The 25,603-nt window shown below is 29.2% G+C and overlaps 6 protein-coding genes across 7 annotated transcripts; 2 read left to right on the top strand and 4 right to left on the bottom strand.

The window, feature by feature from the left end:
- The first annotated feature begins 47 nt into the window (after nt 1–47).
- On the top strand, nt 48–4,639 carry LOC119600616 (ankyrin repeat domain-containing protein 13C). Its single transcript, XM_037950994.1, has 2 exons — nt 48–2,035; nt 2,406–4,639. Exon 1 carries the CDS (start codon nt 234–236, stop codon nt 1,866–1,868), a length of 1,635 nt encoding a protein of 544 aa, XP_037806922.1. The 5' UTR covers nt 48–233; the 3' UTR covers nt 1,869–2,035; nt 2,406–4,639.
- Nucleotides 4,640–4,970: 331 nt separating this feature from the next.
- Nucleotides 4,971–8,081, top strand: LOC119600614 (glycerol kinase). Its single transcript, XM_037950991.1, has 8 exons — nt 4,971–5,273; nt 5,356–5,484; nt 5,551–5,680; nt 5,750–5,964; nt 6,232–6,444; nt 6,503–6,945; nt 7,025–7,386; nt 7,445–8,081. Exons 1-8 carry the CDS (start codon nt 5,202–5,204, stop codon nt 7,654–7,656), a joined length of 1,776 nt encoding a protein of 591 aa, XP_037806919.1. The 5' UTR covers nt 4,971–5,201; the 3' UTR covers nt 7,657–8,081.
- A 190-nt stretch (nt 8,082–8,271) lies between these two features.
- LOC119600639 (gustatory receptor 10a) lies at nt 8,272–9,618 on the bottom strand. The gene is made up of 2 exons (XM_037951022.1): nt 8,542–9,618; nt 8,272–8,433 (listed from the first exon to the last, which is right to left on the bottom strand). The coding sequence occupies exons 1-2, from the start codon at nt 9,616–9,618 to the stop codon at nt 8,272–8,274; spliced, it is 1,239 nt and encodes a 412-aa protein (XP_037806950.1).
- Nucleotides 9,619–10,469: 851 nt separating this feature from the next.
- On the bottom strand, nt 10,470–11,420 carry LOC119600613 (essential MCU regulator, mitochondrial). The gene is made up of 2 exons (XM_037950990.1): nt 11,161–11,420; nt 10,470–11,089 (listed from the first exon to the last, which is right to left on the bottom strand). The coding sequence occupies exon 2, from the start codon at nt 11,060–11,062 to the stop codon at nt 10,769–10,771; it is 294 nt and encodes a 97-aa protein (XP_037806918.1). The 5' UTR covers nt 11,063–11,089; nt 11,161–11,420; the 3' UTR covers nt 10,470–10,768.
- A 1,064-nt stretch (nt 11,421–12,484) lies between these two features.
- On the bottom strand, nt 12,485–23,112 carry LOC119600610 (polyadenylate-binding protein). Of its 2 annotated transcripts, none has more exons than XM_037950988.1 (4): nt 22,695–23,112; nt 21,098–21,425; nt 14,373–15,851; nt 12,485–14,290 (listed from the first exon to the last, which is right to left on the bottom strand). In XM_037950988.1, exons 2-4 carry the CDS (start codon nt 21,288–21,290, stop codon nt 14,031–14,033), a joined length of 1,932 nt encoding a protein of 643 aa, XP_037806916.1. In that variant the 5' UTR covers nt 21,291–21,425; nt 22,695–23,112; the 3' UTR covers nt 12,485–14,030. The 2 variants fall into 2 exon arrangements, with proteins under 2 accessions (XP_037806916.1, XP_037806915.1); XM_037950987.1 differs by lacking the exon at nt 22,695–23,112 and adding an exon at nt 22,003–22,270.
- LOC119600611 (dynein regulatory complex protein 10-like) lies at nt 23,098–24,811 on the bottom strand. Its single transcript, XM_037950989.1, has 6 exons — nt 24,593–24,811; nt 24,330–24,517; nt 24,001–24,274; nt 23,807–23,942; nt 23,582–23,731; nt 23,098–23,522 (listed from the first exon to the last, which is right to left on the bottom strand). Exons 1-6 carry the CDS (start codon nt 24,666–24,668, stop codon nt 23,186–23,188), a joined length of 1,161 nt encoding a protein of 386 aa, XP_037806917.1. The 5' UTR covers nt 24,669–24,811; the 3' UTR covers nt 23,098–23,185.
- Nucleotides 24,812–25,603: the final 792 nt, after the last annotated feature.

Here is a 25,603-nt window from a genome sequence, read left to right as displayed (position 1 = left end):
TAAAATACAAGCAATCACATTCGATTTTAAGCCGCAGCCGAAATGTTTTTGTGTCAGCCAACGCCGACATTAATATTTGTCCGCTTCAATGTTTTGTGTGAAAATTCAATAATTTTTTTACTTTTCTATTGAATAAAAGTGCAAATGATTTTTTGTTTAAAACAAGTTAATAATCGACTAAATGTGAAATAATCTATTGTCTAAAAATTTTAACAGTATATTAATTAAACACAATGAAAATGTCTAAAGTGAAAGAAAGTAAAAAAACGAAAACTACAAACGGTACGATACCGAAAAAATCTGGGGGCGGTATAAAGGAAAATTCAGTTGTAGTGGCAGACAACAACCAAAAGACGACCACAACAGAAAATTACTGTGAAAAAAATGATAAAATTTTAAATTCTCCCTATATACAGGAGCAGGAGGAAGACGACGATGACGAGACTGAAGATCAGTTTCATTCAGCTCCAACTACTCCGACCAAATCAAATTATGGCTCATTAACAAAGAAAGACCTGTGTGGTGGACAAGAGTTGCCATTGCACAAGTGTATATTTCTCAATGACCGTGAAGCATTAAAGGGTTTGTTGGAAAAGAAGACAGAGAATCTATCACAAAAAGACAAACATGGTAATACACCGCTACACTTGGCTGTAATGTTGGGACGCAAAGAGTGTATAGATTTACTTTTGGCCCATAATGCCATTGTAAAAATTAAAAACAATGAAGGCTGGACGGTATTGGCGGAAGCCATTTCATATGGCGATCGCGATACCATTTCATCATTGCTCAAGAAATTACGCCAGCAATCGCGGGCACATTTAGAATCCAGAAGATCCGCCATGATTAAGGGCCTCAAACAGATACAAGATTTCTATATGGAATTAAAATGGGATTTTACTTCTTGGGTGCCTCTAGTCTCACGTATGTTACCCTCCGATGTTTGCCGTATACACAAATGTGGCTCATCCCTACGCTTGGATACCACCTTAGTAGATTTTAACGATATGCGTTGGGAAAGGGGTGATACCTCATTTATATTTCGCGGCGATCAACCCATGCATCATTCCATTACTGTGCTAGATAATGAGTATCAATGTTATAAACACATACACTATGAAGACTCGGATATTGATGATGAGGTGGACATATTGATGTCGAGCGATATTTTAGCAGCCCATATGTCGACTAAAAGTATACAATTTGCTCGTGCCCAGTCAGGTTGGATATTTCGTGAGGATCGCAAGGAAGTGGTGGGCGGTCAATATCAATCCGAACTGTATGCTATACATGGATTGGTACTAAAGCAACGGAAACGACGGGAACATTTGTCCCAAGACGACATACAAAAGAATAAGGCCATGTTGGCAACCATGTCACAAGGCCGCCGCTCTAGCCTCACCAACAGCAACAGTAACTCCACAGATGCTGGCTCAACAAATGTTTCTATAGAAATAACTAGACGTTCTTCTCTTCCTCCGCCACCAAAACCCTCCATTACTTGGGAACAATACATTAATGCGGAGACTGGTAAATGTCCCCCACTGGGCCGTACACCCGTCCATAAACAATCGAACAAATCTTTAAAAGCCACCGTTGCCATGAGTAAAGAATTTCCTCTCAGTGTTGACATGTTGCTGAATATTTTGGAAGTCATAGGACCCTTTAAACACATCAGTAAATTACGTGAATTTGTTGCTCTAAAACTGCCCCCTGGTTTTCCGGTCAAAGTTGAAATTCCGGTTTTACACACCGTTACCGCTAAGATAACATTTCAAAAATTTGAATTTCGCGACAATATTTCACCGTCGCTCTTCGAAATACCCAAACATTATGTCGAAGATTCTAGTCGTTTTCCGGACTTATGACCTGGTGAACAAGAACAACAACAACAGCAGCAGCAACAGCAAGCGGATGTAAATCGCAATTCAAATAAAAATGGAAAATTTTAAAGACAATCCCCAGGAAATTAAGAAAATACAGTAAAAAAGGAAAAAGATGAATTTTTCTTTTTTAGGATACATGGATAAAAAAAGTAAGTTATTGAATGAAAGTTTTAGAGATTATAGCTAATTCCAACAGCTGAAAGTATATTAACATTTCTGTTTTATAAATTATTGTAAATATTTTATAAATATGTATGTATGTACTTTTATTTAGTATGGTATTTTGTTTATGTTTTTACGTTGTTTATTTTGTTTGACTCATTTCCTTGTTTAATTTATTTTTCACTTATCTAGATGTTTATTTTAAAAAGAATTATAGTATTTATAATGAAAGTAAATTGATTAACTATTTCATGTTGGTTCATTCATTAGATTTTGATTAAAAATGCTTGTAAATTAAGTGTAAAAAATATATACTAATTAAAAACAAATTTAATTCTTTAACCTGTTTGTTTACAGCAATAATTATCAACAACATGGAAGCATTTCTTTTTTGGAAAATAAATTTTACTTTATAAAAACTACCTAATTAATGTTACGTATCATATCTCTCTCTCTCTCTCTGATCTTCTTACTATTTATTATATCTTTTGTAATTCATGTGTATTTTGTTTTTTAACTTTATAAATACTTTTTTATCACCAAAACATTTTAATATTTATAATTATAATAACCTCATAACATTTGTCTAAACATTAATTATGTTATAAGTCACAAGAGAAAGGAATTCCTACACTTACGAGTATTTATAAAAAAAAACAAATGCAACTTATACACTCTACATGCATAGTTATATGATGAAACTTATTTATTATTTAAGTATAAGTTAAATGTTATGCAAACTGAATAATTTATCTACTTAAGGTTAATAAGGGGAAGTTATCCTATAAATTGCTTCAATAAACTTTTGTTAAATTGTTTTTCAGTTATGGCATATTCCCAGAGAATGTAGCGAGAGATAATTGGTAAATGTTAGTGGATTATCTTAATTTATCTATTTTATTATTTTTTATTATTTGTTAATAATGTTTAGCTTTAAATAATTTCATAAGTACAGTTAGATCTATTTTAACCCTTATCCTGTATTTCAAAATACAATGCATTCTGTCTTCCACATGAAAAAAACACTAAGAAAACTAAGTCTTATTTTGGAGCATTCAAATCCTATAATATATTTTGAGCTAAAGACTCAAATTCATTTTGCATGTAGAAACACATATTTTAAAGAAAATTTAATTTTGTTTTCTGAAAAAAAACAAGTTTATTTTTTATGAAAAATAGATTTCTAGTGAAAAACTAAATTTCTTGTGGAATCACTGATTGTTTTGCTGATAAACCCTATTTCCGAAAAATATATTTTCTCCTAAAATTCGAGCGTTTTAAAATCTATACAATTCCTCGTTTATGAAATAATTTTGAAAAAATTTCAAGGGAAAAGTTATTTAAATGAAGCGGGGGCTTAGTAATTCTTCTACCAATGGCAGGTCTTTAGGCAAAGAAATTTTATATTGTTAGGATATTCTATAGCGTCATTTGGGTTCAAATATTGATCTCATTTTATAACACGAAAAATATATCTCTATTTTATATTGTTACAACAGTTTTGTTCATATGCTTTCTGGTGAAAGTAAATCAAGTTGTTAAAGCTATCAGTATGAGATAGTTCTATAGTGAAGGTACATATTGGATAACTGTAATAATAAGAAATATCAATTACTTCTGATTTATTCTTCAACATGTAAACTATATTTGGAAGTTTACGTAAACATAACTTGGATTTAATTTATAACATATCATTTTAATGAATTAAATATAAAGCATAAATATAAATTGCTATCCCCACTTTGCCCTTCTGCCTTTTTAAAGTATTTTGAAGTCTGATTTTTTTTAAGTGTTTAACAGTATCATACCAATGAAATTTAAACAAAAACTATATTATTGTCAATTAGAAAATTTGTTCTAAACATAAACCTAACATCGCCTAACGTTTTACCTTAACATAATAATTCATATTAACTGTTTTTCATTATTTTATAAACAAAAGTTTCAAAATTGTTTAGTAAACTTAAGTATGAACTTTGTTAAAAAAACTAAAATTAAAACAAAACTAATTGCGAGTGTATGTTATAGTTAAAAGAAAAATCAATTTCATTGTAGTACATTTAATAATGTTAATTTGTATTATCATTAAATTAAAGTTTATATTGTGTGTATAAGTGTGTACTTAAATTTAATATTGTTATTTATTATTTTTAATTAATTTTATGTATTTGTAATATTATTTGAGTTTTCTATATATTTTATTTTGCTGTGATTTTAAATTGTTTTAAACCATACTTATTGGATGGAAGGAAATAAATACTAGTATGTATAATAAAAAATATTTTGTTTTATTATAAAAAACATCCTAAAATTAACTTGCTGCCATAATGAAATCATCTTTAAATTATTTAAAATTTTTTCAACCTAAACATTTTTAATTTATTTCATTTTTATTTTTAAGTTTTAGCTTAAATTAAGAAAAAAAAACTATATTTCAAATTTAAAAGAAAAAAATATTAAATAATTTTAATGTTTTAGTATAAATTTAAATCACAATTTAAAAAAAAAGAAAATTTAATGCTTGTATTTAAGATATATTTATAATAATTGTATGTTTTCACCAAAAATAAAAGAAGAATAAATAACTATTTAAGAAGACAAATGAAAATGGTGTTTTATTATGAATTATTTGTGACGAAAGCCTAATTAAAGCCAACCAAGCAGTTGGTTAGACGTTAGTGGAAATAACTGACATTTTCGAATGCAATTATTCTTTATCGAACTGCAAAATAAAAACTCAAACATTTAATTTCCGCTAATTTCTATTCTCTCTTATTTCCCTTCTAAACAATGTTCAAATTTGACACTTTGTTTTTACAAATATTCGTAAACAATTGAAAAACTAGATCTTGGCAACACTTTTCTCCATAAAAAAAGTGTCAAACAGCTGCTCAAAACAAAATAATAACAGCAACAACAACACCAATATTAAAACAAATAGAATAAAACACAAACGCAAAAAACGCGCACACTAAACAGAAAGTAGCTGAAAAAAGACTCTTCAACTTTTACGCAATCGATGCAGAAAAAAAGAATCAATGAAACAAAAAATTTTTGCAATTCTTTAACTGTGTAAAATTAAGCTGACTTTATAAACATTTGGGAAAAACAGCATTTCTCTATTAACAGGAATTAATAAACGAAAGGCCTAAAATGTCTGATTACGGAAATTTTGGGCCCTTAATTGGTGTCATCCATGTTAGCAATACGCACTGTAAATTTATGGTAAGTATTTGTATATAGTAGAGAATGGAAGAAGGAGAGTTGGAATGGTAAGCACAACATACTTATATTTTATAACTTTTAGATTTATTCGACCAAAAATGCTGAAGTTTTGACATCGCATGAATTGAAATTGAAACAAATTGTTCATAATGCCGGCTGGTGTGAATATGATCCCAATGAGATATGGAAATACACAGTGGAGTGTATAGAGGTATGTAGTAGCAATTGTTTATATCATTTTAGTGTAACATTAATATTGTTTATGCTATTTTTTCAGACGGCTTATAAAAATCTCGTAATATTAGAAATTAGCCCTCATGACATCATCGCTGTAGGTATTTGTAATATGAGAGGCACCACTGTCTTATGGGATCGAGATACAGGTTCTGCTTTACACAATGCTATTGGTGGGTATTTATTTGTATTTTACATTAATTCTTATCATTAGTTTACATGTTTTTCTCTGTGATCTAAAGGTTGGACGGACAGTCGTTGTACCTCTTTATTGAAAACATTGCTTAATAATTACAAACGTAATGTAAATTATTTAAGATCTGTAACTGGGTTACCTTTGAGCACGTGTTTTAGTGCTTTAAAAATAAAATGGTTAATGGAGAATAATGCTGCGGTGCAGGAATCTTTGGAAAGGGATACATTGTGTTTTGGTACTATTGACTCGTGGTTGTTGTGGGTATGTATGGAATTATATTGTTTGTTATACTATAATTTTAGGTAGAGTTCAGGAGATATATCATACTGATTATTGATTCAATATCGATCCGGGTTTAATATTAAAACATACTATGACAGTGCTCTTCACTTTAGGAAAGATGGCATCTAAATTTACACAGGCATTCAAAAATACTATCAATAAGATATTCAGATTACTCTTTACATATGGTAACCAAAAAGCTGACGCAAGTTATTAACTGTCTTCTTACTTCTTTTAATATTACAGAAATTTACCGGATCAGAGATCTGTGGTGTTCATGCTACGGATATAACAAATGCCCAATACAGCGGCTTAATGAATGTGAATACCATGCAATGGGATAAAAATGTGTGCAAATTTTATAAAATACCCATGAATATACTGCCTAGAATACGTACCAATTCCGAAATATATGGTTATATTATTGAGGGACCTTTAAACAACATACCCATAGCCAGTGTAAGTTTTTTTAAACATTCCTTTTATAAACCAAAAAAAATATTTTCTTTTTATATAGGTTATAGGAGATCAACCGTCTGCTTTGTTGGGACAACTTTCCCTAAAAGCTGGTCAAAATATGTGTTCCATAGATGATAACTGTTTTGTTTTACTTAATACTGGTCAAGAATTTGTTGAATCTGATAATGGTTTATTATCAATAATTTCGTATAAGTTGGGTCCAAAGGCAAAAACAAATTTTGCTTTAGAAGGCGCCATTAGTAATGCTGGTTCCACGGTCAACTGGCTAAAAGAGGGTTTACGCATCAATACAGAAATCAATTCTAACGATAATGTGGTAGAAGTATTAAATACATTTTTGGGTGAAACATCGATGATTTCATCATGTTCGTCCAGTATGTTAAATGCGGAATGCGGTGTGGCGGCCAAAAGATCGGAAATTACATTTGTACCTGCTTTTCATGGTTTATATGCGCCCTATTGGCGTTATGATGCTAGAGGGTAAGTTGAAAAAGTAACACTAATTTTGAGAACTTTAAATAACTTTTTGTTTAAAAAACCTTTAATTTTTTTCTTCTAGTATAATCTTAGGCTTAACCAGTCAAACGACTGCAGAAAATATTTCACAGGCAGCTTATGAAGCAACAGGTTTTCAAATACACGAAGTATTAGAAGCTTTTAAACGTGATACCAAAACGTGGGATTGGTCAAATATGAAAGAACATTTGGTCTTTGGTGGTGATTATGCAGAAAACACCACATTAGTGCAATACATAGCTGATATTGTAGGTATAATATTGGAAAGACCACAAACAGCCTCTCCTTGTGGTCTGGGAGCTTTAATAGCAGCAGGGATAACTATGGAAGTAATAAATGAAACCTATGCTCAAATTGCCTATATGCCACCAGCAGATGTTTTTAGCCCTACCACCACACCAAATAGTAAGTTCGTTCAAAAAACTTTAACCCTAACAATATTAACAATTTATTTCTTTTTTAGGACGTTCTCTGCTCTATAAACGTTGGGAATATGCTGTAAGGAAATGTTTAAACTGGGATAATTATGAAAGTTTTGAATCTGATTTGGCTTTATTTGCTCAACGTGAACGTGATCCCAATCTTCCCTTAAGACGTTCATTGCCAGGCAGTATATTTTTAACCAGTGCATTTGTATTCCTAATTGTAGCCAATTTTTTAAAGACTCAACAATGAATCAACAATTAGTTAAATATCAGGCATTTTTGTTATATATATATAGCTATAACTAGTTTAAGCTTTTAACGTACAAAAAAAGTGTTAAAGTTAATGAACTTAAAAGAAAATACTTTAATTTTAACCCTTTAACTTTGTTTATAGTTTATTTTATTTTTATGATTTTTTTCCTTTTTGTACCTCATTTTTATTAAGGATTTTTCTTAACATTCTCTTTTATATACAACAAAAAATATTATTTAATTTATATGCTCTAGTCATGTGTTAAAATGTAATTTATTTTATTTATAAACAAAACAGAACAGATCCATAAAAGAACAACGTTGTACATGTTGTGGCAATTACACACAATATTTCCATAACTTTGTAATTGCAATTAAACATAAAGTTCCTTTCGTTTATTATTAAATACTCCTTAAAAACCACATTTATGTTAAATATGTATGTTATTCATTTAAAGAAATTGCTTTTATTGTTACTACTACTACTACTATTTATAATTTAGTCTTAAACGCATAAACTGCTAGAACGAAAAATGAAAGACAGCAATTTTTAAGAATGGGACGTTCCAATTTAAATGAAAAAATATGATAATAAATAAACGTTTATAAGGCTTTATTTTAAATTACTCCAATTTATATCGAATTGTACAAGTGTTATAAAATAAGAAAAACCAGTGGCTGCTGTTAAATATGTTAAATGGCGATCCAAATAAAACAAACCACAAATACGAAAACGACCTTCGTATGTCAGTAATAATAAGGAAAACTTTTCGCTCTATTTTAAGAAAAGGGAAAGAAGTAATAAAGATTTAAAATTTTAAAGAAAACAAATTTTTCACTCTTCTGTTTATTGGCAATTTTTAATAATAAAAAATTAACATACCGTCTCATCTAATCGTTTATCCAACATGGGTAACTGCGAGAATTGTCTCATTATACCTTGTGTGCGCTTAATTTCCACAATAATTCTATCACTAATTAACGTTACAATATACGTATCAATATAAAATATAATGGCGAATACAAAGTTTAACACAATATCGGGTATTTTATCGGCCATAGACGAGTGCTTAAACAGCAAATTAAATAACGTAAACAAGTTAGTTAAGTTACTAATTAAGGTGTTTAAAATTAGGCCCAACATTTGAAACTGATGCATTTTAACGCTGTCCTCATATAAATGATAAATGTCCAGATATTTCAAAGAAAGAAATTCCAAACAATCACTCAGTAAACCGCACAAATGATTAAGAGTTCCTCGACGTTGTCCGCGCAATTTAAAATAATAATACAATTTATTTTCTCTTAAAATGCCATGTACCTGCTGCTGTAATTGGCGTATAAATTTTAAGGCAGAACAATTGATAAAATAAAAGTAATCTGCCATATTTTCCGTATAATTCCACAGTATAAAGGTATAAATTTGGAAATAAACACGCACTGGATGTGAACCCATATAATATTGATATAATATCTGAGCTATTTGTACCGCCATCATGGCGTTAATTAGACCAAATTTAAAGAGCAGCATAAATTCAAAACGTTTACGCGGCATTTCCGCACCATTATAGCGTTTATTGAAATCATCCTCTAAGCGTTGGCGGCGTTTCGTTACGGAGCGTATAGCTTTGTAATGGACAAAATTCGCTATATATGTAACAATAATTGTACAATATTTTATAAGAGTATTGGAAAAATTAACCAGCAACTGCAGCTGCCAACGACGATCTTTGGTCTCAACTAAATTATTTAGGTTGAAGGCAAAATAAATGGGTAATATGACAATTATAAAGATGCTTACGATGTGACTATAAATTACAGCAGCATAGTGTTTAAGGGACTTGGTAGATATTTTTGGTATATAATTGATGACCACCAAACCGTAGAGTGTGGCATAAATATGACCAAATATGTAAATGTTGTCTTTATGTTTTTCCCAAAAGCTAGGCGTTTTTAACATGTTTTGTGGCTAACGTTGCAACTAAACTGAATTGGTATATATTGTGGTGTGGTGGATACACTGAGAATCCTTTTTATTGTAGCTGCGGGCAATTGCGTGCTGACAACTAAGATAAGAGATTTTCAGTGTCAATCGCGTGTGTGGATTTTGTTTAATTAAAACCCTTTTTAATTAGAAAAATCAAACTTATTAACTAACTCTGCTACGATATTCAGTTATGAGACTCAGTTTTAAATAACCAATTGCGATCTAGCGAACAATTATTACAAACAAAATTAAGCATGTCCGACCAAATATCTAATAACTACAGACATGAAACCTTTCCAAGCGGAATGTAAAACAGTACAGATAATCTAATATCAGCTATCACTGTAATTAATGTGATATTCGAAAGGAATAGGGCTTGTAGCAATTAGAAATTCAATATTCTATCAAAATTGGTTTTTTAGCCTATGTAGTTTTTTAATTATAAAGATATAAAAATTCCGGAAAATGGCGGCTTACCTTTTTAATACTGCTCTAAAACACCAAAAAAACTTTGCAAATTTTATTTTATAGGTATTTTTTCTTTTTTTTATAATTAAAAAAACACTCACTTTATTTCAATTAATCAATAAACTATTTATTTCGTTGATATTTTTTAATTCACTTTAAAGTAAATACAATTATTTCGCAATTATTTTCACAAACATTAAGCTTAAAAGAGAGAAAGAACAAGGATAAAAGAAAGACTTAACGGTTTACTAAATTTACACAAACATATGTACACACATGCAAACATTTGTACTAATGTTTGTTCAATTAGAAAGAGACGGAAGTTATTTAGTACAAAACAAAATAAGAAAACAAAGTTTGAGATTATAGGTATTTGTTTATATGCATTTTTAGGATATTATTAAAAAAATTCAAATTTAGTCAAGGATTGTTTAAATACTTTAAATAGTAGTCTATTTATAAAAAAAATATTACCATCATCAACATAACCTTGTATGATTTTTTGATTTTTTTCTTTACAACTTCGCCTTAAGATTCACTATATAACAATATGACTAGTGTTGTGCTCCAGTAATAATAATTTTGTGCTATTGTCTTGACAATTAACGCTGTGCATATGATGTGTATGGGTCTCGTCCACAACCATATTAGTCATTTAATCTTCATCATCATCGTCATCTTCGGGCACAAACAAATCATTTTCTTCTAGGAAATTTGCTACACTTTTACTAATGGCTGCTCCAATAAAAAGACCAGGTACAACAGCACACACTACACCCATCATGCCAAAGGGCATTTCCTCGGGTTTAGGCTTCAAGGCACCACTACGAAAATGTGTCGCATTACGTCTTTGTATTTCGCTAATGGTACGACCACCTAGTTGTCTCATTGTTGAAAAATTTGTAGCATTTGCAGCAGCTTTTAATTGGGCGAAACGTGAGATAATCATTTTGATAAAATGAAATTCCACACAAGTCTAGAATAGAATTATTAAGACGTAGTATATAGTGAGTTCTGGAAAAGTATTCGATTTTTTCAATGGTTTACCTAAATTTGTACGAAAATTTATGCAAAGGTAATAAATATAGATGATAAACTGTGTTGACAATTTTATTATGTTTTGTTTTAAATCGGCGATTTTGTTATAAATTTAGCGGGTATGTTATTAGCGGAAATTTAGGCAATTTATCGTTGAAGTTTGTTAAATTTTGGCTTAAAAAACTATATATTTGTATTTTTCCTTGTAATATTTTACAAATTTTTATAGAAATCCTATACCTATAGTTGAATAAAAACAAAACTTGAAATTTTTTATAAAAATTTTGTAGCGGGTATATAAATAGAAAAAATTGACATCACTTAAGACGACAGATGATTTTCGAACAAATGAGTTACAGAGACCGGCGGCGACTTACATTAACGTCGTTGGTAGCTGACACTAAAAATGTCGGTGTCGGATTAAAATCTATTTTAAGCCGCCTTAGTAATTTTTAAAGTTTTAAAATATTCTGCATTTCGATTACGAATTACTATCGAAAATTGGTATTCCAAGAAAAAACTGAATCGTAAGAAATAGAAGAAGCAATTCCATTTTATTTCATTTCTTTAAAATTGTGTGTATTCTGTATTATGATCGTAACTATGTTTTTCTAAGTTATTTTAGTGACTTAGCTTCGAATCGAAATTCAGAATAATAAATTTGCCAACGGAGAAAATTTCGATTCGAATTGAAATGCAGAATAGGGGTGAATAATGAACAATATCGGGATCCGAGTGATGAAAATCGGGATTTTGGATGATTTATATTTTAAAAATATAAAACTGTCTGAAATATTTCCAAAAATATATAGGAACAATCAAGTTTTTTTTCTCAAAATTTTAATCATATTCCTACCCTTGATTACTATGGACCAAATTGTTGGTTATAAATAGACAGTTCTGAAATATCTGCGATCTTTTGAAAATTTAAACAAGAAATTTAAATTTATGTACAAGTGTTTCACGCACTTCATTTTTGCTCGATAACTGGGTTCCGAAATTAACGTTGCATTTAAACGTTTTAAAATGAGAATCTATTGTCTACGCATCAGTTGATTAGCTTCAGCATCCACACTATCCTAATAGTATGGAAGCTCTGGAACCTAATCGGAAAACCCGGATATAAGGATCTGCCAGAAGAAAACCATTTTCTAGAAATATCTGAATTTTAAACCAGAGAATATTCCGAAATATTTCGCATAAAAACCCCTAATGACAATGTATTAAAATTCTAAGTTCGTATTTTTATATAAGAAACTTAACGCCTTCATATTCCTTAAAATATAAATAAAAACATCAATATTTTTTCTGCCGAAGTGGAATTTTATATATATTTTTATTTTTGTTGTTTGTTTTATTATTTTTGTTTTTTATTAAAAAATGTGTGTCTTCAATGGGATTTCAATGCATTTATAATATAATAGAATTTATAAATATTTCAGATATTTTTTGTTTTTGTTATAGCGTTATGTATATGTTGTGTATATTGTAATACAAAAAAAGAAAAGTAATTTAAAAGAAAAATACTACAAAAATATTATAAATAAAATAAAAAATGTATGTAATTCATCAAGGAGTAATTATAATAATAATAATATTGTTGTAATGCTGTATCCTATGTAGATTATGTTATAGTACAAACATAAAATTCCAATTCGTTTCTTGGTTATTGTTGTATTTTGTTGTTGTAATATTTTTAGAAAAAATAAAATACAAGTAATTATTTTGCAGAAATGCTCCTCAGCCAACACAAACCAGTAGTTATTGGTAGTGTAGAGAGCAGAAAGAACATTTTCAAGGTGTTGGAAAAACTTTAACATTTGGAAAAGAAAAAAGTAAAACAAAACAAAAAACTAAAAGAAGAAATTTTGGATGGTTGTGTTCTGTAGTGGTGTTTTAAAAAAAGCAGCTACATTTTTGTATTTTTTCATTCTTTTTCAAAAAGGTGTTCGTTTTGTTTCTTTTTAACTTTTTTTTTTTTGAATTTTGCAAGTTTTTTGCTGATTTTTATTTGGATTTTTCAAAAAATGTTTTTAAATTTTTTTGTGATTTTTATATATATATTTTTAACCTTCTGAGGTTGTTACTTTTTATTTAAATTTTTTATTAAAATTTTACGATTTTTTTGTAAGGGTTTTTTATGTTTTTTTTTCTTTCTTTTAATAAATTTTTTGTTTCAAGTAGCAAACAATCGTGTTTTAATTTTTCTTCTTTGTTGTTGTTATATTTTGTTCTTTTTTTTAATATTTTTTATGCATTTTCATATTTTGTTTTCAATTTTTTAAAGTTTTTATTTTTTCGATTTTTTTGTTGATTTTTTCATATTTTTTAATTTAAAAAATTCTTTTCATTTATGGTGTTGAAAGGATAAAAACAAAGTAAACAGAAGTTTTCTTTTTGTTAAAACTCAGCAGCAAGTTGTTAATATTGAGGACGACAAATTAAAATTTATTCAATAACATGAAAAACATAATTAAATTTCAAAATAGTTCATGTATAGGAGAAGGAAGAGAGTGGGAATTCATTAAAGTGTACTGCAACAGCCAGAACTTGAAAATTCCTTTGAAAGGCTGAGCGTAACCAATTTGTTTTTCTTGTGAGACTTGCTTTATGGGGACATTTGAATAAATTGAATGTTAAACTGTAAAAAAAAAAATAAAAACAGAAAGTAGATTTTAAGATGGCAAATGATTGAAATGAAAATACAAATAATGCAAAAAATATGTTTGAAATTTGCTGAGCTTTGTAGCTTTAAAAAGTGTTTTTGTTTGCTGTTAGTTAGTGTTTTGCTACTAAACTTTTTGTTTAATTATGTTGGCTGTAGTTGTTCTTTTTTAAAATTTTATATTTTTTTGGTTTCTTTCAAGCTTTTCCTTTGTTTAATTGGTAGGCACAGTTTCACGAACGTTGTGAACTTGCAAGACAGCAACGGCTTCTTCAACCTTGGCTTTAAGGGCTTCGTGATCTTCAATCATGTGCAAGAGTTCGGAGTTTTCGATTTCCAGCAACATACCAGTGATCTTACCGGCCAAAGATGGATGCATACGTTCGATCATTGGATACAAACGTTCGCCCAAAATTTGTTTTTGCTCTTGGGGAGTAGCATTTGCCAACAAAGAAGCCAAAAGCTTCTCGGTTCCTAAAATGAAAGTAAACAATATATCAAGTAAATATAAATTGCAACATTCTTTTGATGAGAAAAATGAGATAAGAACACTTACCCTTTTGGTGCATTTGTGGGACAGGTTGGGGTGCTGGAACCTGTTGCACTGTTGGGTTGCGTACATTGGTGTTGTATTTGTAGTTGGCGGCACGTTGTTGAGCAGCACCAGCTGGCAAAGGAGGACCAGCCAAAGCAATGTTAGGAGCTGGAATAGATTGTTGTCCAGTAATAGCACGAGCACCGCTGTTGCGCATGGTGTTGGCAGCGGCAGCATGAGCGCCTTGAACAGCTTGTGGTTGACCACGAGCACCACCGGCAGCTTGTGGGCGGTACTGAGCAGTACCAGCAGGAGCCATGGCGGCATTTTGGAAGCCTCCAGCTGCGGGAGCGGCACCAGCTTGTGCTGGACGAGGCACATGAGTAGCCCAGCGTGGTGTGTTACGCATTTGTGTAGGCACTTGAGGACCCAAGAAACGTTGACCGGGACCCATGGTGGGTACGAAGAAACCACCAGCAGCATTGTGTTGGAATATTTGACCCAATTGTTGCATACGCATACCACCCATGTGACGCATGTATTGAGAAGCAAGATGAGCCTTACGTACTTCCTTACGTTGGGCCAAGGCAACATACAAAGGCTTGGAGCCCATAACACGGCCATTCAATTCAGTGACAGCGCAAGTAGCTTCATTGGGAGCGACGAAGCAGACGAAACCGAAGCCCTTGGAGCGGCCTTCTTCATCAGTCATCACCTTAGCGGAGGTAATAGTACCATACAAGGAGAATTCCTTGCGCAAGCGCTCATCATCGATGGTGTCATCCAAATTCTTGACGTACAAATTGACACCATAGACGGAATCTTGGCGTTTCTTTTTCAATTCTTCGAATTTGCGTTTGAGTTCCTGTTGACGTTCGGCCTTCTTCTGGGCACGAGCAACATACAAGGTCTTACCCTCACCCATGTCTTTGCCGTTAAGGGCTTCGACGGCAGCCTCAGCGGCCTCAGTGGTCTCGAAAGCAACGAAACCGAAACATTTGCTCTTACCATCATCCTTGGTCATGACCTTGTAGCTGGTAATTTTGCCGTATGGCTCAAACATTTCCTTCAATTTTTCATCATTAACGTCGTCGGGGAAGTTCTTGACATAGACGTTAGTGAACAATTTAGCCTTTTCGCCGAGTTCCTTCTCGCGTTCCTTACGTGGAATGAATTTGCCAACGTAAACCTTCTTACCGTTCAACAACATACCGTTAACTTTGGCAATGGCTTTATTGGCGGCCTCTTCAGTTTCGAAATGTACGAATCCGTAACCCTTGGATTGACCCTTATCATCGGTAGCTACTTTACAACTTAAAATATTACCGAAAGCCGAGAAAGTATCATATATAGCCTTATTGTCAATGCTCTTGTCCAAGTTTTTGATGAAAACATTGCCAATGCCGGAACGACGCAATGAGGGATCACGTTGAGACCACATAATGCGAATAGGCTTATCACCGATTAAATCAAAATTCATTGTATCCAAAGCACGTTCAGCTAAAAGTAAAAATGTTACACAATTAATTAAAATGCAATTGGTGTTGAGAAAATATGTGAAGTAATAAATTAAACAAAACCTACATATGTACATAGGTACAGCGTATAAAGTGTTTAGTAGTTAAAGTTGTTATTTGTAACTTTTCTACTTCTGTCATTTTTAGAAAATTTTAAATAATGACATGGTAAGTCAAGCTAATGATTTTTCTAGCAACTATGAATCTTAATCGGTTAAAAATGGAATAAAATCTAACCAATCAATGGGTAGAAGTTGCAAATAGATACAAGTCCTTTACACTAAAATGTTACAATCTACAGAACTTTTTTAATATGAATGTAACTTTTCTACTTCTGCCATTTTCAGGAAATACGAAATAATGACATGGTAAGTCAAGCTAATGATTTTTCTAGCAACTATGAATCTTAATCGGTTAAAAATGGAATAAAATCTAACCAATCAATGGGTAGAAGTTGCAAATAAAGACATCAACCATAAAAACATGTACAAGTTTATTCTTCCTAAGTAATAAAACTCTCGACAACATTGAAACTATTACAATTTAAAAATTTTTGGGTTCTAATAATATTGTAACTTTTCTACTTCTGCCATTTTCAGGAAATACGAAATAATGACATGGTAAGTCAAGTTGAAGATTTTTCTAGCAACTATGAATTTTAATCGGTTAAAAATGGAATAAAATCTAACCAATCAATGGGTAGAAGTTGCATATAAAGGCATCAAATATAAAAACCTAGCAAGTGGATCATTGAAAGTCCCTTTATCATAAGTAAAGCAACTGTTACAACAACTAATTCATTGAAATCTTTTAAAACATAAATTTGTAACTTTTCTACTTCTGCCATTCTCAGGAAATACGAAATAATGACATGGTAAGTCAAGCTAAAGATTTATCTAGCAACTATGAATCTTAATCGGTTAAAAATGGAATAAAATCTAACCAATCAATGGGTAGAAGTTGCAAATAAAGACAAAATACTCGCTGAAAAGGTTATTTTCCTAAGTAAAAAGCACTTGACAACATTTGAACTATAATAGCAGTTTAAATACTTTTTGTTTATTTAATTTGTAACTTTTCTACTTCTGTCATTTTCAAGAAATACGAAATAATGACATGGTAAGTCAAGCTGATGATTGATCTAGCAACTATGAATCTTAATCAGTTAAAAATGGAATAAAATCTAACAAATCAATGGGTAGAAGTTGCAAATAAAGACATCAACCATAAAAATATGTACGACACAAAAAGGACTATCAATCTAGAGTGACAAAGTTTATTTCTCCTAAGTAAAAATCTCTCGACATCATTAAAATTATTACAACAATTTTAAAACTTTTTGGGTTATAATATTGTAACTTTTCTACTTCTGCCATTCTCAGGAAATACGAAATAATGACATGGTAAGTCAAGCTAAAGATTTATCTAGCAACTATGAATCTTAATCGGTTAAAAATGGAATAAAATCTAACCAATCAATGGGTAGAAGTTGCAAATAAAGACAAAATACTCGCTGAAAAGGTTATTTTCCTAAGTAAAAAGCACTTGACAACATTTGAACTATAATAGCAGTTTAAATACTTTTTGTTTATTCAATTTGTAACTTTTCTACTTCTGTCATTTTCAAGAGATACGAAATAATGACATGGTAAGTCAAGCTGATGGTTAATCTAGCAACTATGAATCTTAATCGGTTAAAAATGAAATAAAATCTAACCAATCAATGGGTAGAAGTTGCAAATAAAGCTGAAAATGTTAGTTTTCCCAAAGTATATTAATAAAGTAGCGACATCTCTTGTTGTACAATAACATCTACAACAACCACATGTATTTTGTTTTTGGAATAATTTAAGATTGTGTCAAAATAAAATTTCCTTGAACAACAATGTGAACAAAACATAAATAAAAAATATTACTTTTAAGTTAAAAATATTAACGATTTAATTATATTATTATATATTATACAATTTATTACACTTTTAAACTACTTTAAAACCACTTTTAATTCACTTTTTCAACTTTTCACAAATTTTAACAAATAGCAAAACACAATTTAAAAATGGCGACGTAAACAATGTTAACAATTTTCAAAACAAACTTTGACAATTTGCTTTATTTATCTAGTTTAAAAAAAATAGTCAGCTGTTCAAGTGATGCTACTTTATTAATTTACTTTGAGTTTTCCTAAGTAAAAAGCCCTTTGACAACATTAGAACTATAACAGCAGTTTAAATACTTTTCGTTTATTCAATTTGTAACTTTTCTACTTCTGTCATTTTCAAGAAATACGAAATAATGACATGGTAAGTCAAGCTGATGATTGATCTAGCAACTATGAATCTTAATCGGTTAAAAATGGAATAAAATCTAACCAATCAATGGGTAGAAGTTGCATATTAAATATTCTTTATATATTTCTATCTATCTAGCTGTTACTATGCTAAATGATCTAAAAGGGTTTAAGTAACCTTCCAATTATATTTAGTTTTTTTGTTTATGAGCAAAAGGTTGAACCATTTTATAAATTTAACACGATTAACTAAAAAAGATGCACGTGTTGGAATGTGTACAAGTGGCAATAAAGAAAATTGATTATAAAATTAAAACTTTCTCACACTCAGCTAAAAAATAAAAAAAAATTAAGAAACAGAAGAGTAGTATGTACGTACGTACATTCACTTTCATATTACATGAATAAATAAACATTTTAGCATTCCAAAGAAAGGCAATGACCTCCCGAAAAAATAAATAAAAATAAGAGGAAAAAAAAGGTGAAAGTTATAAAACCAATAAAAATAACAAAATAAAAAAACAGATAAAATAAACAAACAAAAGTGTTTTAAAAATGCGCAGTTATTTCATTTTTTTAATTAACAAAGAAATATTGTAGTAAAAAAAATTGAAACTCAACACTATTAAAAGCATTTGAAATGGCCTTGGAAACTTGTAATGAATTCATAATAAAAATTATCTGTATCTGTCGTTATACATATTATTATTAGTAGTATTGTATTTGTTAAAAATGGTGTTACTAAAAAATGTATTCTATTAAAATAATAAAAGAAATTGTATGGAGTAGGTACAAGTAAATAAATACAAGAAGAAACTGGTATAAGAAATAATTATATGAATGAATGAATGCATATGCCACGTTTGTATTAATTTAGTTTTAAAAGTGAAACCAGTTTAAAATAAATTTCAATTTGTAGAGAAAAAACCGAAACATAAAATAATCAAAAATAGACATGTATGTATAAAATGTGTTAGGAAATAAAAACGTGTGCAAAAAATTAAATAAAAAATACACACACACACACAATTAACCTAAAATAATCAAATACACAGCATTTTGTCTATCAGCAGCTACATAAGTACAAATCAAATATAAAGAAATGCTGGAAATAAACCCTCTACCCTGTAGATACATTAAAACGTAACTTTACTCTTTATGCTACAAAATATAGAAGAAATATTCATACATATAACAAACACAACCACCTTAATGTAAAATATATGTACTTTGTATACTCAATATAATACGATTTGATTAGAGAAAAGAGTACATAAAATACATGAATATGGTATGTATATTTTCTCCTCATGTGCTGTGTTTCTCTCTGTATTCCTTTCCTCTTAAGAACTATCAAAACAAAAAACATGTGTTTCTTTTTTCCCTCATTTTTTTTTTTTTAAAGAAAGAAAATATTGTTACTAGACGACAAAAGATTTGGATTTGATGTCTAGAGTTTAACAATAAAAAATAAACGGAAATAATGAGTAGATACAAATATTTTGTCATTATTATAAGAACTACAACAAAATCCAGTTTATTTTCTTTAAGAGGGTATTGAAACTAAATGGGGTTTGTGTTTGCATTATCATTTTTTTTTATTTTATATAGACTTTTAGAGAAAAAATTTACGTTGAAAAAATATTTTAAAAACTGAAAATGGTTTGAAAAATAAACTGCGTAATTTGAATTGAAACTATGTTCAAAATTATGGTATAATACATGCCTGTGCTGGAGAATCTTATTTTTAGGAATTTAAAGTATTGTACTGACAAGAAGAAACATCCAGCCGGGTTTCTTTCAAATCGATTGCAGATTTCATAAAGTAATGAAGATTAACCGCCAATATTCGGTTTTAAGCTTTGTTGTTGTTGCTGGGGTTTTAAACTAACTTTTTTTTATCAAAAATCCAAACTCTAGATTTTTACTTTATTTTAAATAAGTTTAAATGTAATAATAATTAGCGCTATGAGTTCACAAACTGATAAGCAAGTTAAGTAAATCCCCATTTTAAAGTTTTAATGCAATTCGATTCGATTCTGGAACACTACATAAACGGATTAGAAGACTAAAAATAAGTCCCAAAAACATTTGTAGAGGTGATGCAGTTACAAGTGATCGATAAGAGATATTTGTGGGATGTTTGAAGTCAAAGAGGTGCCAGAAAATTAATCATATTATTTCTCTCTGTGCAAAAAGAGAAATGTTCCAGAATGGAATAGAAGATATAGTTATGACATGTTGGAACAAAGGACCAGAAGACTAATAATAAGTACCAAGAACTATTGAAGGGGTAATACCGCTACTCGATTAAAGGTTTTTACTGTAGAAAAACAGAAAGGGTTCAGAACTTTAGACAAGCTGTGGCCTTGTCTATAGTTATTTCAGGGGAATCGAATTTCTACAAATGTAAAGTTTTTATTCCAGTTTCTAATTCTGTTTAGATTTCTTATACAATAATATTTAAAAATCTAAAAAGTAGTTGTTTTAATGTTGTAGGTACTTCTATAACCACTTAAAATGCAAATGCAGACAGCCAAATAACATGTAGGTAACAAAACTTTATAAAAATTCCAAGACACCTCATTATAATTTGTGGATTGAATGCATTGCAAATGCAATTAAATAAATAAATTGAAGGCTTTGTACATATTTTAATTAAAACACTTTAACCATAAAAAAATTTCTATAAAAAAGGTTCCCTTTGTTAAAATATTTCCAGCAAAAAAATTAGTCATACTTTTCAAATTAAATAAATGGTTTTCCCCTCACACAATTTACTCTATACTATGTACTATAGTAAATACAATACGTTGGCAATATTAAAAAAAACTGCAACGTTTACAAAAAATAAACAAATACACAAATTACTCAAAAAATTCTTCAATTTCTATACAAAATATATTGAAATTTTTTAAAAATTAAAAAATAAAACTTACCATCAGCTGGTTGTTGAAAGTTAACATAGGCATAGCCTAGTGAGCGACGAGTAATAATGTCGCGACATACTCGAATGGATAGTACTGGACCAGCATCAGAGAATTTCTCAAAAAGTCCAGCTTCATTAATATCCTGATGCAAATCTCCAACGTATAGCGAAGCCATTTGATAGTTTGGTCCACCAGAGTTCATTGTTTATCAAGAAAAAGTGTAGATAAAATATTTTTTTCCTTGTTTTTATCAATAAAACAGAAGGAAAGGGAAATCTAACCAAGACTCGTCCGATGAAGTATAAAAAATCTACACAAAGGAAAAACTCAAAAGAAACTGTAAAGAAATAGATAAAAAGAAATAATAAATTTGTTATTAATATGTTAAATATATATTAAGAAAAGAAATATTTTTAACATTAATAGGCTGTGTTTTACAAAATGTAAACAAAAAATTACTCAAAACAGCCAAATACTCAGAAATTCACCCTTAGTTATGGCAACTCTGAAAAATTGAGTGAGTTTTTTTGTCGTTATGTTCTTTTCATTGGAATGTGAGTAGAACAAAAAAAATATATCACACTACTACAGTTATATGAATTTTTAGGCGTGTTTTTTCGTTGTGAAATATTTTAATTCAACATTTTTTCTTAATACTTTTGATATAATTCTGTACTTTAACTCCAGCAAACACTGAAACTAGTTTAAATAATCCATTATTTCTTTAATTTTTTCAATGGAATTTCCCAATAAAATTTCTTTCTCTTTTTATCATATACAATTTCTTTATGCAGCTATTGCATTCACTCAATTTTTTCATAGCGAGCCACACCACGTTTTTTTTCTTTTGTCCATGAACAAAATTTTGCAATCATTGTTCGTTTTTCATTTATGTATTTATTATTGCAACTTACGTTTTTACACTTTTTCGATTTTTGCTACTTTTTACAATTTTTTTTGTTAATTTTTTATTTTTATATTTTTTTTTGGGTTTTTTTATTTTTTTTTTTTAATTTCACAAAAAAATGTGATAAGCCGTGTTCTTCAACTCACGACCGCTCACCAAAACGGACTCGACTCGTTTAACGGTCGGTTAGAAATGAAAGAGAAAATTCGAAGAAAATTTCCAACAAAAAAATCGTCCATTAATAAGCTAAAGTTGCCAGATTGTAATACGCAACAAATATGTAGCGCTGGCATTACGTTTTATATAAAAAGCTTATAAATGACTTTAACATTAATAAATTATTAACTTTAGATAATTTCTTAAAAGAATTTTACAATTTTATTAGTTAAAAAAGTTTTAAAATTAAATATATTCAAATTAAATATTAAAGTCAACAAACATATGGCCATATTGTGTTATGTTTATAAGAATATAATGTTGTCTCTTTTCTTCTTGTGGTAATTTAATAGGCAACAAACGTAAATGTTTGTGTCAGCAAAAAACAAAACTAATATAAATGTAACTGCCAGATTGATTTTATTTACTTTAAGCTTTTTAGCGTTTTTAACAAAATGTATTTGTAATGATGCATTTAATGATTCAAACTCTAGCATATTATTTTTAAAAAAACTATATCTTAATAAAAAGCGTTAGACTTACCTAGATCTTTAATAAAAATTTCTTCACAAGTATCTCTATATTTTGTTGTTTTGGTTTAAAATAGCTTGTCTATATAAATAATTCTCAAAATCTGCTGTTTGTAGACACGAAAGATCGCACATAGATTTACAATACATACAAAAATGGCTTATTAAAAAAGATCTCTTCCAGAGTTTTAAAATTTAATAGAAACTTTAAAGTCTATTTGCGTTTTAGCGTATATTTAAACAAATAGTTATTTTTGCACAAATTCAAATCAAACCGGGATATAAAATAACGAACATTTTTGAGTTTGAATCAAAAGGTGAACAAAAAAAATATTTTAACTTTTTTTGGGTTTGTTGGCAAGAATATTTTATTTGTTTTTTTTTTTACAAAAGAAAACTACGACTTTTTCACAACAAAATCTAAATAATTTGAATAAAAAACTGATATTTTTATCAAAGCATAATAGTTTTATTTCGTTAATTTATAAAGTCAGTAGTACATTTTTATTTCTTTTTAGACTTTCCCCGACTTTTTCCTCTTTTGGCGGCTTTTTTCTGGGCCCGCCTAAATTTACGCCAATGCTTTTGTATAACACGAGCCGAACGATTCATCATAAAGAGTAGAATTTTTTGTTCATGTTGTCGCTTTTCCTCCTCTTCTTTGGCTCGTACTATCTGTTCATATTCCAGCTCTTCTCTATTGTATTCAATTAAAAATTCCTCAAATGATTTCTTCTGACGTTCGTATTCTTTTTGCAGAAACATGTTCTCTTTGATTTTATCGCCCATAGTTTGGTCGAACTTTTTTATTAAAGCTTGCAATTGAAGAAGTAATTTATTTCTGTAAAATTGAACAAAATATGATAAATCGGTTTTAGTGTTTAAAATTAAACTACTCACTTTTCGTCTCTAGCTGATCTTTCTTGTTTTAAATTTTCTTTTAATAACTGTTCATAACTTATTTTGATACGCTCAAGTTCTTCTTTTAGTTCTTTTTGTTTAAGCACACTAGAGGCATGGATTTGTCCGATAAGACGACTGGAGCGTACTCTTTAAATTTTGATAAGTTAGCTTTAGTTTGTGTTTTTTTATAAAGAAAATTTTTAGTTTTAAACAATTGCTTACATTTCTTGTTTAATCTTTATATTGTTTTCATATTTACAAGTGGCCAAATCTTTTTCATATTTCTGTATAATGCCATCCTTGGCCGCCATTTTCCATTTCAAATTTATACGCTGACTTTTCAAAAGATTCTGGAAAACTGGTTTTAAGACAGAAATGGAATTTATTCGAAACTTTATCAAGTTTGATATGCTTACCTTTAATATTCTTTTGTATACTTTGATTTTCATGATAGACTTCGTGTATACGTTTCTCTTTATTTAGTTCCGATATGGCAGATTTCTTTAGACGCTCTTCGGTTATTTTAAGCAGCAATTGAAATGTGTATATCAGAGATTTATCAGCTGTTGTTAGATCATTTAAAAAATCGTTAAAATATTCAAATAACTGCAAATTTTCATGAAAGAAATCTATAATTTTAATTAAACGATAATTTAGATGAGGTGGAGGGTTATTAGCTGGAACCATATTCTAAAATAAAGAAATATTAGAAATGATAAAGTTATATAAATGTTCTTTATTGTACCTTTTCCTGTATATATTTCTGCAACCATTCTATACACATTTCATATTGTGAGCCCCTTAAACGTTGTTGTACGGTAAGAAAATTTTCAAAAATTTGCGGTAATATTAGTGAAATCCGCAATTTATCCAGTGATTCTTGCATTATTCTTATAATACTATTTATTTGTGTTTGTCTTTCTAGGGAGATTTCTTTAAAAAAGTAAAGAAGTAGTATAAATTACATATAATTCAGAGTTTTTAGTATAATTTTTAAGCTGGACTTGCCTTCATTGTCCTTCATTGAGCAATTAATTTGTTTTAACTTTTGCATTGTTTGTGGCTTAATTTTTTTGTTAAACATATTTTTTTGTTTCTCTAATGTCAAATCTTGTTTAAACTTTGTTAAATTTTCTTTAAACTTGTTATACTACCCAAAAAATAGCAAAAATATTTAAGAAAATAAATAAAGTCAATAATATTTTGTTGCTATGGTTGTCGTTGTTGTTTCCTAAATAAAATGTTTGACTGGGTTTTACTTTAATGTGACGGATCAGCTGATTCGTGTTTTTAATACAAAAACTCAACGGCAATCTAACGGTCAAATTAACGACCTAACCTAAAATATCAGCAGAAGTTTTTCACCAATTTTTCAAAATAATTGTGGAAAATAATTAAAAATAAAATTGCATATTTTGTTTCTTTTAGTTTACAGTACATTTCGGTACACAAAAAAGATATTTCAATATATTTATTCCAATTATTTGTATGTTGTAGATTAATCATCATGTCACGCTATACTCTGTAGTTTTAGTTTTTTGAAATACTTTACATACATTTTACACATCGATAAAGAGTTTTTGTTTTATTAATAATTATGACATCAAATTCAAAATAAAAATACTTAACATATATAAAAAAGGAAAAGTGAAAAAAAATAAACAATATTAAATAAGGAATTAAAAATAAATAAATGAAAAAATAAGATAATTAACTAAAAAAAAAACTGAAAACTAAAAGAAATTTTTTAAAATATAATAAAAAGACTTAAGCTAATACAATGATGATATTTTACATAATTCAATTTTTCTTTTTTTTTTTTATATATAAAACTTTAAAGTTTTTAAACAACATAGCAATAAATTTCAATTTCAAATTTTAATATAAAGATTTTTGTAACTAAATTCAAGTGTAATTTTTTTTTTATAATTTTTATATGTTTTTTTGTAACTAAATTTAAATGTAATTTTTATAACAAAATATACATTACATAATAATTTTTTAAAAATCTTAAGAAAA

Source organism: Lucilia sericata, unplaced genomic scaffold, assembly GCF_015586225.1.
Source record: "Lucilia sericata isolate MDLA Ls3-8-SP2 unplaced genomic scaffold, ASM1558622v1 Contig000118F_arrow, whole genome shotgun sequence".
NCBI lineage: Eukaryota > Metazoa > Arthropoda > Insecta > Diptera > Calliphoridae > Lucilia > Lucilia sericata.
The sequence above is the reverse complement of the archived record's forward strand: the minus strand, read 5'-3'. Positions and strand labels throughout refer to the sequence as shown.